The 10,974-nt window shown below is 39.9% G+C and overlaps 1 protein-coding gene across 1 annotated transcript; it reads left to right on the top strand.

The window, feature by feature from the left end:
- The first annotated feature begins 5,740 nt into the window (after positions 1-5,740).
- Positions 5,741-10,714, top strand: CDKN2C (cyclin dependent kinase inhibitor 2C). Its single transcript, XM_037043312.1, has 3 exons — positions 5,741-6,002; positions 6,454-6,593; positions 9,972-10,714. The coding sequence occupies exons 2-3, from the start codon at positions 6,465-6,467 to the stop codon at positions 10,347-10,349; spliced, it is 507 nt and encodes a 168-aa protein (XP_036899207.1). The 5' UTR covers positions 5,741-6,002; positions 6,454-6,464; the 3' UTR covers positions 10,350-10,714.
- The last annotated feature ends 260 nt before the right edge of the window (positions 10,715-10,974 follow it).

Here is a 10,974-nt window from a genome sequence, read left to right as displayed (position 1 = left end):
TTCACTACACTTTAGTTCTAACTCTTCCCCTTAACAAAAAAAAAAACTCGAGTCTCAATCTCTTTACTTCTACAATGTGATTTATAAAACTTATCTCAGAGAGTAATTATGAATATTGAGTAATATAATACTTGTGAAAACTTCAAAAACCTTAAAGCTCTCTAAGCATATCAGTTGTTATTATTCTGTATACCAATTCCTAAATGCTTTTCTTGGGACCAATTCTTTCATAAAACTGAAGCTAATAAGATTCTTCTCCTTTCTACTCTCTGCTTTCACTATCTTATAACACAATTTAATGCTCTAATAAAATTTGTTAATTTTTTCTCTAATTGTTTCATCTACGCATGTTTTAATCTCTCCTCAAAGGTTGAAAGTTCCTTGAGATTATAAACCATTTCATCCCATATATTTTTACATTCACCATAGTTCATTCATAGCAAAGTTCTAAGCACATAATAACCCATACTTTTGAATTAATTTTTATTGGATGTCTAGAATACACAGGTACTTCACACACGTATCTCATTTAATTCTTACAACCACCATTTTACAGCATAAAAACCATTCTGAGAGGTTAAGAATTTCCCCAAAGTCCTGGGACAAAGTGACAGACCTAGGCCAAAACTAGTGCTCTTTCCACTTACCCTGTGGCCTCCCTGCAATTCACCTTCCATGCTGCAAAGTTTGTACAGTTCCTGATGAAACTGATGCTCCCCTATGACCTAACTCTTCATGGTTGGATAGCCAGTACCCAGAGTAATTGTCCACTTCAGGAAGAAGAATACAAGAAAAATAAATACTGAATTAAGAAGGAAAAAATTCACTTTTCATTTCTCAAGAATTCCTCCCTTAAGAGAAACTATTTCATTTCAGTGTTACATACTCAGAGAAAAAATATAGAGAGATTCTCTGTACATAAACATGAACAAAAAATAATTTTTTACTTCTTTTAAATATTTTATTTATTTATTTTTAGACAGAGGGGAAGAGAAGGAGAAAGAGAAGGAGAGAAACAAGTGTGTGGCTGCCTTTCACACACACCCCCACCAGGGACCCAGCCCACAATCCAGGCATGTGCCCCGGCTGGGAATCAAACCAGTGACTCTTTGATTCACAGTCCAGCACTCAATCCACTGAGCAACACCAGCAAGGGCCAAAAAAAAAGATTTTAATCTAACCATTCTCATAGTTGGTCTACCACATTAACTCATAGAGCCCAGACTAATTCAAATACTGTATAGATCTTTTTTTAGAATCTCCATGTTCTCTGATATTCATTACCCTTTTAAAAAGAACTTTTTTTCATCTTTCTCTAAAATGTACATAGTAAAAGTTATTTGTAGTTATTAGGCTAAATTTTTATTTGAAATTATCTTACTTTATAGAGTAGTTGCAAAGATAGCACAGAATATTCTTATACACCTTTATCCAGCTTCCTCTAATGTTATCATTTTACACAACCATGGTACAGCTATCAAAACTAAGAAATTAACATTGGTACTATACTATTACTTATATTCAGGAGATTCTATTTGGATTTTTATATTAATGTCCTTTTTCTGCTCCAGGTCCAGTCAAGAATACCATACATTATATTTAGTATCATGTTTCATTAGACTTTTCCAGTCTGTGATATTTTCCTCAGTCTTGACTTGTGAAGAGTAGTGGTTAGGAACTTTATAGGATGTCCCTTGGTTTGGGTTTTTCTGATGTTTTTTCTGAATTACACAGAGTTTATGGATTTGGGGGAAGAACACCACAAAGGTGATGTATTCCCAGCACATAATATCAACATGACTTATTACTGGTGATGTTAACCTTGATCCTTTGGTTAAGTTAATCAAGGTTTTTAACAATACTATTCAATTATAATTCATGAGAAGATTAATACTACTACAGTATTAGATCCATACTTAAGTAATCAAAATATATTTCATCTAGTGGTTTAATATTCTTTAGGAATTTAGTGCCTAATCCTAATCCTGCCTAATGAAAGAGGCATAAAATTTGGGGACTCAAAATCTGAATTTAAATTCTATATCCACAACTTACTGGCTTTAAGTCACAATCTCTATAGGCCTCAATTCCTTCACCTGAAAAAACAAGAATAATTATTTCACCTCAAAGAGTTGTTGTAAAGATTAAATAATGTGTGTATCATATTTTAGAACCATGAAACACCATACAAATATTAATTATTGCTATTATGTTTAAGCTTCTGAGTTGCTTACTGGGCAATTTTTTTCTTATTTTACCAAAAATCTTTCATCAGTGATGTGAGTACCCACATGAAAAAGCCTGCTGAATCTCAGAAATAAAATACCAAAGCCACAATTATGAAATGATTAAATGGTCCCCCAGGGGGAACCAGTCTGCTTTCCACCTCTGTCAGATCTATAAATACAACAGAGGAAGACTTTGAAACTAGGTAAAGAAATTGTAAATACCATACACATATTCCCAAAGGTAATCATTCAGAAACTGTGCATGCTTAGGTCAATTAGGAAAAGTCACAAAGTAATCTGACTAAATTATATTTCTATAAGCCCTTTAAAATGAGTGTGAACTGTTGGAAAAAATTTCATGACAGTAAATAATATCCCACTATAAAGCCTCTATTTTCAGTGTTTGAGTAATATCTCATCACTACGTTAAAAGAAAAACCTCTATTTTCAATATATAGGTACTTAATTGTGCATCTTTCTTGTATACCATGTTAGAATGTAAGCTTACTGAGGGCAGAAATACTTTTGAATCTACTTCCATGAACTGGCACTCAATGAATATTAGATTTTCATTGGAGGTACTTTGTAGTACTTACTTATGCCCTCTGAGCTAAGGCTAAAACCTCTGCGCCGCCACTTCTGGCTTACACATAAACAGACTGAGCATGAATGTGCTTTAGGGCACCAGCTACACCAGAGTAAAAAAAAAAAAAAATTCTTAAAGGATTTAATATTTCAGCAAAAGCAACTTTGTTGGATTTCTTTACACATTTTTTTGGTTTAGTATTATTTTTACTTTATTTACATATGAGGTGAGGTGGTGAGATATCAAAATCATTTCAGTGCTTAGTACCTGCAAAAATCTTAATTGAGCTCTACTGTATGCCTCTTAAATTGCCATAAATTTTATTTACTGATACTAACCAAAAGTATTTTATTTCACAAAAATTATAACATATGTGTCCCTATATATTATAATGAGTTACAGCTTAACGTTCTTCCTCATTAGAGTATCTTCTCTTAGCAAGAAACCATAATAATGCGAGAAAGCAATTCTCATACATTGGATTCATGCCAGTTATCTCTTCCAGACCAACAGTGCTACGACATCATCACCCTCCAGCTGCACTAAAAAATTACACAGTAAGTCCCCAGAATAACCAAAAGTAAATTGTATTATTTATGACATTTACTGGTGAGAAAATGGAATCCTAAATGTTCTATCTAAAATGTCTAAATAAGTATAAGAAAAGAGTTAATTTCCCGTGGTGTAGTTCACGCTTGATTCACATTTCAAGTTCTGTTACCTAAGAAAAAAGCTCTGGTTATTTTTTTTTCTCAGCAATTCAGTTAAAGAAAACACTGCCAAATTCCTCCTGGTTTACACGACCCCATACACACACTCACCTACCAGCCAGTCTGTTGCTACATGATTATCCAGATGTTTCTGGTGTGTTTTTGTTGCTAATATTCCCAGTACACTTTAAGGAGCTGAGTACAGATGTTGCTTGAGGATATGCTTGCTAGAAGCCGGTACTAATTAGACCACTTGTCATTTTTTGCTTGGTTTCATTTTGACCACTGGATGCATATGCAACCGTGTTGGATATTTTTAAGAACAAAAATATAGAAAGCTGTAGTTAATTAATGTCACATAGCTAAAAGAGGAAGTCTAAAAGTACAGAGAGAACTGTTGTCTCCGATGATTTAAATAAATGATTTACATTTAGACACCCTTTCCCCCACCCCCCACATCCCACCCCCCAAAACAAGCCCCTATCTATGTAGTCAAAGTGAGAACTTTGGCCAATAAAGAAGTGGCCTTGTTAGAAAACCCTTCCCAAGGCTTATTTTAAGTTGTGCTTTAAAGTTAACTGCTTTTCTCCCTTTCCCTGTAGAAATGGAATATTTCCCAGTTTCGAGTCCCTGGAACATTAAGGTTTCAGAGTTCGTCATGATTTCTTACCTATATACCATGCCTTTAGTACTCTTAAAAACCACTCTATAAAAGACTTTTGCTGAGCACTGTAGTTGCTGTCAGTCGAGGTCTCTCCCTCCACCCCCAGGGCACCTCTGCCCACAGCGGCCCTGGGTCCGTCTGGCAGGTGCGAGGCCGGGGCCCGCAGAAAAAAAGGAGGCCAAGTTTACACAGCGCGAACCGCAGAAGAGGCTGCAGCGCAGGCCCGGCCGCCGGATCTTTGAGAGGCTGGCAGGGGAGCGCGGAGGCCGGCCGGCTCACCGCCTCCCAGCAGCCAGCGGCGCCCAGCCTCTAAGGCCCTGTGGCTCTACGCAACCGCGTTAATTAACAGGCCTCTTTCCCTCGCGCGCTGACCCCGTCAGCTCGCGGCTGCCCGGGGTTTCTCGTCGTCAACTCCTTTGCGCGGGCCCGCGGAAAAAGGCCGCGGGGCTGGCGGGTGGGAGCAAAGCAAGAGACCCGGGGAAGGAGGCGGGGAGCGAGGAGGCGGGAGTCAGGACGCCGGGCCGGGGGCGGAGCGCCAAGCGGCCGGGGGGAGAGAGCGCCACCAGGGCGGAGGGCGGGGCGTGGGCGGCGCCCGGCCTTCCCGCTCCCGCGGAGCTGCAACTCCGCGGAGCCTCCTTAAAATTCTGCCGTTAAAATGGGGGCGGGTTTTTCAACTCAAAAAGCGCTCAATTTTTTTCTTTTCAAAAAAAGCTGATGAGGTCGGAAAAAAGGGAGAAGAAACCGGCACCGTCTCTGCAACGGCAACAGAGGCAGCAATTGTTTGAGCGAAAAAAGAAGCAAAGAAAGGAAGGAAGAAAAAGAGCAAAAAGGGGGACAAACTCTCAAGTGTCCGTAGGAGTGAAGGAAGCAGGGACCGGCGATTTGGGGGAGAGCAGCTACAAAAGAAACTGTCACTGAGAGCGCTGCGGCTCGGAAGGAAGCTGTGCTACCCAGTTGGGCTCGAGGTCACAGCTGGCCGGCGGCCGCTGTCCCGCCGGTGAAGCGAGCTGGGAGCAGAGGCCGGGGCACCGCGGGAGGCTGGCGGAGTGGCACGGGTCGCCGAAGCTACTGGGATCTCGCCGAGAGGGCGGCGGGGCCGGCAGCGTCCGGGGACCGTGGTGACTCCCCACGCTCGGAGCTTGGCCCGACCTTCCAGGACCCTCCCGACCTCCGGAGGCCCTCTGCAAACCGGCGGCGGCGGCTCTGGGAGCGTGTGCAGTAGGAAGTCTCAGCTGGCTCGGTCGTAGGCGGGAATTTACCGGTGGGCTGCCCGGTGCAGCCGCGATGCTGGCACTCGCTGCACCAGCAGCCCGAGCTCCGTAGACGCTTCCCGCACTGCCCTCCCCTCCCTCTCGCTGCTGGAAGCCCCGCAACCCGGTGGGGTCGGCATGACCCGCTCGCCCGAGGCCCGCCGGGCGCCCGGCGGTCTCCGAAGACGCGCGCCGAGGCTGGCTCCCACAGCCTCTGAGGCTCGGCGGGGCTGCGGTGGCCCGGCGGGCGGGCTCCGAAGCCTTCCCGCGCGGCGTTAGCCCGCGGCTCGGCCCGGGCGCTAATTAAGGCTCCTCCGGAGAAGCTGAGGCCACTGAGGAGTCGTTAGGACCTATAACTTGAGGGCCACGGAACTACTACTCCCGTTTGCCTTTGGCGATCATCTTTAACCCCCCGGAGTACGTCAGCATCCAGCTACAGCTGCGCTCTCCCAGCCGCGGCGGACTGAGGACTACCCCTTCGTGCGTGACGGATGGAGACCGAGCCTCTCCGAGGACCTGCCCCTGCAGTTCTGGCTCGCGCGGCTCAAGTCACCGTGAACCAGGGTGGGTTAATGCCTCCCCGCCCCCCCCCCCAAGAAAACTCTTTTCTTTCGCGGTATTTTCTCCCGGATCTAGTCCCTTAAGCCTCCGCACATTCCTCGCAGAGATCTGTAGTGTTGTAGTGACAGCTCTGCCTACATTTTACATCCAGGCTAATTTACCAGGAATGTGTCTGTGTGTCTCTCTGTTGAATCACCAGGATTCTTCATAGGGGTTAAGCTAAAAAGCAAGGAACGGAGCCCCTCTCCAATGGCTCAGTTTTGCTGAATAATCACGTGTGAATCGAGGGGCGGGCTTTTGGCAGGCAGATCTTACTAGTATTTACTACCAAGCTCTACTCCAGATTAACCATCCCAGTCCTTCTGTCAGTCTCCGATGCCATCATGCAGCCTGGTTAGGAGCAAAAGAAAGGGAAAAAAGATAAACAACTAATTCATCTTTTCCCGATCGTCAGGACCCTAAAGAATGGCCGAACCTTGGGGGAACGAGTTGGCGTCCGCAGCTGCCAGGGGGGACCTAGAACAACTTACTAGTTTGTTGCAAAATAATGTAAACGTCAATGCACAAAATGGATTTGGAAGGACTGCGCTGCAGGTTGGTATCCAGAGAGGTGGGGAAAACAGGTCAATAATGTTGCCTACGTGACCCAGGTGTCTATAATAACAGCCTTAAAGCTTTCAAGGGTACAAAATTTCACTGTTTTTAAACCTAGTTGGTTGCCATATTTTATATCTTTAAATGGATCCAACTCCCCAAAATGACGTACTTTGAACAAACTCGTCAAATCCACTAACATCCTCGATATCAAGTGGGTTCCAGATTTGGTCTTAATTTTTGTAATGTTTTTGTGACGGTGGGGATTTGAAAGTAATCGTAGCAACGCCGAGGTTTTGTTTGTGGTGGGGGGGTAGACAGCTCTGTAAACACATTATTATGATTATTGTTTGAAGTAAATACACTGCTATTAGTGGTTTCCGTACTGTGTTCCAATAATTGACTTTAACGTTAATTTTCTTGACTACTGGCGAGGGTGTTTTTCCTTCAAATTCTTCAAGTTTTGACAAACGACCTTTCCTAGTTTGGAATAGGTAGACTGGGCACGGGGACAGGATGTACATTTCACAGTTAATGTAACACCATCAACCCATTCAGGATTGAGGAGGAATAAAAAGTTGTATTTTCTAATCAGAGCTCAGTTTATGTTTTTGTCTCTGCGGTCATGCCGTGGTATCTTCTAAATTTTAGTAATTAAATTTACAAGCAACAAATGAAACATATCCAGCTGCCAAGTATTGTACCTGATAATTTTTTTCCTCCTCTGAGCGTTATCATGTAACTTAGTTGAAAGGCTTAGAACAGAAAAAGTGGTCTCAAATAGATGCTTCATCAGAGTTCTGATGATATTCTTATGAGCTATTAGTATTCAGAAATGCCACACTTGAAGCACTGAGAATTGGGGAGAGGGTTTTTTGAGTGCTGTGTTTTAGTTATAAGAATTAGACATTTAAGTGGCAGGAAATATACTATTAACTGACAAAGACCATACAGTCTATGTATGTCAAATCAGAATACACTGACCTTGCAAAATGTTCAGTAGTATGGAAGGTTATACATAGATATTAAATAATTTATCTTGTTGCTTCAGGTACATTAAATGGGAAAAGAAATTTTTTCTTTTTCTACTTACCAGATTTGATAATGATACCAATGCCACAAATTTAATATTTTTAAAAGTTTCCTACCGAAAACTAAAAGATTATATAAATCTCAAAAACAATGAACCACTTAACCCATGTTCAGAATAAGATCTTACAGGATTTCTGACGAACAGGAAGACTAGTAGATTAATACTGAAAAAAATTGTTTTGACAAACATTTTAAATAAAATTCTGCAATCTCATTTATATTAAACACACTTATCAAGATACTAACACCCACTTATTGTGCCTTAATCCTTGTACATATAATGAAACACACACAAACAGGAGTCTCAGGGCTTTTCAGTATGTATAATCCTGACTCTGAAATTGTGTCATAACTCAAGAAAGAACTTTCTTTTAAAACAATTTCCAACATTACTATTATTTTCTGTGAAAGATGGCAAATTTCCTTCTGCATTTATGCTTATTTAACTCAGTTGTAAAAGTTTTTTCCCCTTTGCCTGGAGTAAGCTTTTCAATCAGGGTAGTATCAAAGGCCTTAATCGTGCATTTGCTTTACGAAGATCCAAAGTGTCTGTTCCTTATTTTTCCCAGTCCAGGTCCTTAAATGTGACTGATTCTTTAGAGGCAGTTGTGGCAAAAATTAGATTGTATTGATTTTTAATAACCAAAAAGTATATTTCATTGAAGTTCTTGAAAAATAACTTATTTATCATTTTTACCATTACCCCAAAGGAAGGGCTGAAAGCCAGCAGGGTTTTGCCAACAGGGAGCTTAATATCTTGACTATCCATACACTTCGCATTTCTAAAACATTATTTACTCTAAATATATTTCATTGTATTACCTAATTTGTGATTATTTTTAAAAAACAAACATTTTAAAGGGATAGATCAACTCTGTGTATATTTCCCAATGGATTTTTTAATTTCACAAGTATGTGTCTATTATGCAATATTTTTATTAGAAATTCATAGTGTTATGAGTATACCTAAATATAAGTGAAACTGGTTAAAATAATGAAATTTTCTGGCATGTTAATGAGACTATTTTTTCAAAACTAAATTATATGTATTGTATAACTGCATGCTGCTCTTCAAGATATTTTATAATTATGAGAGCATAATAGAGACCTCTTAGTAGAGTGAAATATATCCAAACAACAGAAGATAAGTCTTTATCATGTGAATTATTTGTATGTTGACAGCACATTTTAATACCACTTTCTGGCTTTTAAAGTGTTGGCAGTTTACAAATAGCTATTCCTAAATGCCTGACAATAACTGCAAAAGGAAATAAGATGGGATCACCAGTTGATTATTAAATGGGCTTAAACCACAGACAAAGCTGTCTGTGTCTCAAAATACACATTAAATATCTTATTTTCTCTTCTTTGCTCATTTGATAATCAGGAGGCTAGTCAGAACTTTAAGAAACAGTAAATAACATGGTAGGATGACTGTTCCATTCTTTTCGAGAGCAGTTGCCATACGATCATCTCCTATCTAATACACGGCACATCACAAACTTAGTTTTAAATAAATCAGTATTATAAACCATGTAGAACACTTACTTATTTAACACCTTAATAATCAATAACATTTAAAAATATTAAGTGAAGGATTCTAAACACTGAATACACTTATTAGCTAATATATAATAATTTGTAAGGAAAAATATTTTTAAAAAACACTTGGAAATTTGGCACTATCTATTGGGAGAGAACTTGTGAAAATTAATCATTTAAGAAAATCAGGTCTGGATATTTGAATAGATCGTTTTTACACTAGGTGATGGAGTCTGATACCTCTTTGGAATTTAAAGAAACTCACTCTCCTTTTCAGTAACTATTTAGAAAATAAATTTTGCCCACATTTGAGTTTTCAGAGTAAATACTCAATGTTCATTTCATGACTATGAACAAGCACAGAAGGAGTCTCTTATTTAAATATCAAATTTAATTTTATTTTAAATAAATTCATGAAATTATACAACTCCTCATGGAAGATAGAGAACTGAGTTGTGAGTGAATTTTACACAGTTTGGACTAGTTTTATTTTATTGATCCATATATCCTACTTTGGAACCCATTTAAGATATTTCACCACAGCAGCTCAATTTGTATAAGTTTCCTTCTACTTTTCCTACTAGTAGTTTCCTTCCTGCAACTGAGTCATTCAAGCTCCATCATATGAGTCTTTCCCGAGTACTCCTTCACCAAAAATAGTTACAAAAATAGGGAAGATGGATATTTTAATATATTCTTGCAAGAGGAGCATTTTAAAGGTTACCATCCTTTCTTCTTGTCTAGGTTATGAAACTTGGAAATCCTGAGATTGCCAGGAGACTACTACTTAGAGGTGCAAATCCCAATTTGAAAGACGGAACTGGTTTCGCTGTCATTCATGATGCTGCCAGAGCAGGTTTCCTGGACACTTTACAGACTTTGCTGGAGTTTCAAGCTGATGTTAACATCGAGGATAATGAAGGGAACCTGCCCTTGCACTTGGCTGCCAAAGAAGGCCACCTCCCGGTGGTGGAGTTCCTTGTGAAGCACACCGCCAGCAAAGTGGGGCATCGGAACCATAAGGGGTACACCGCCTGCGACTTGGCCAGGCTCTACCGGAGAAACGAGGTCGTTAGCCTGATGGAGGGAAACCCAGCGGAGGGAGCTGAGAATCTGCAGTGAATGTGGGGAGGGGTCTCCCACACTGCCTTCTATTTTGTCAGTTAAATGGTTGGCTGTCCAATTTTAATACCATGCTAAAATTCAGTTTTGTCGTATTTTAAGCAGCTTTTTAAATCTTCTGAAACTGCTAAATGGAAATCTTACTGCAAGTTTATGAATATATTTAAGCAACATCTTTTCCATCAACAGAATTTTAAGTTCTAACATGTAATTGCAAATAGCTTTGTCTTATTATTTTACCTTTCCTTGACTTTTTCCTCGCTTCTCTCTTTGCCAGTCTCAATACCCAAGCTGGAGACTTTGTTTTAAAAAATGGGTTGTCTTACGCTTTTTTTGCCTTAATAAAACACTTTTGCAGAACAGGACAATGTTTTTCTATGATTTCCACTCCTCTGTAACCCCCACATAATTTACCACTTGCTAGAATATCATGATGGTTTATGTCTTGATATTAGAAAACATAGACCAGTTGAAAAACTAGACATATTTTCTTGAGGATTCAGTTATTATTTTCTTCCTCTCCTGATGTTTCACCCAAAAGAGTTTACTTAGTGCCTTGTATTTTTGCTTTAAAATAGGATAATAACAACTTTTTTTTGAAGATCAAACCTGAAATTATTTCAGC

The sequence above is a fragment of the Sturnira hondurensis genome, unplaced genomic scaffold (assembly GCF_014824575.4).
Source record: "Sturnira hondurensis isolate 20B ecotype Veracruz unplaced genomic scaffold, ASM1482457v3 Scaffold0004068, whole genome shotgun sequence".
NCBI lineage: Eukaryota > Metazoa > Chordata > Mammalia > Chiroptera > Phyllostomidae > Sturnira > Sturnira hondurensis.
Note: the sequence above shows the minus strand (reverse complement) of the source record. Positions and strands in the feature narration are given on the sequence as shown.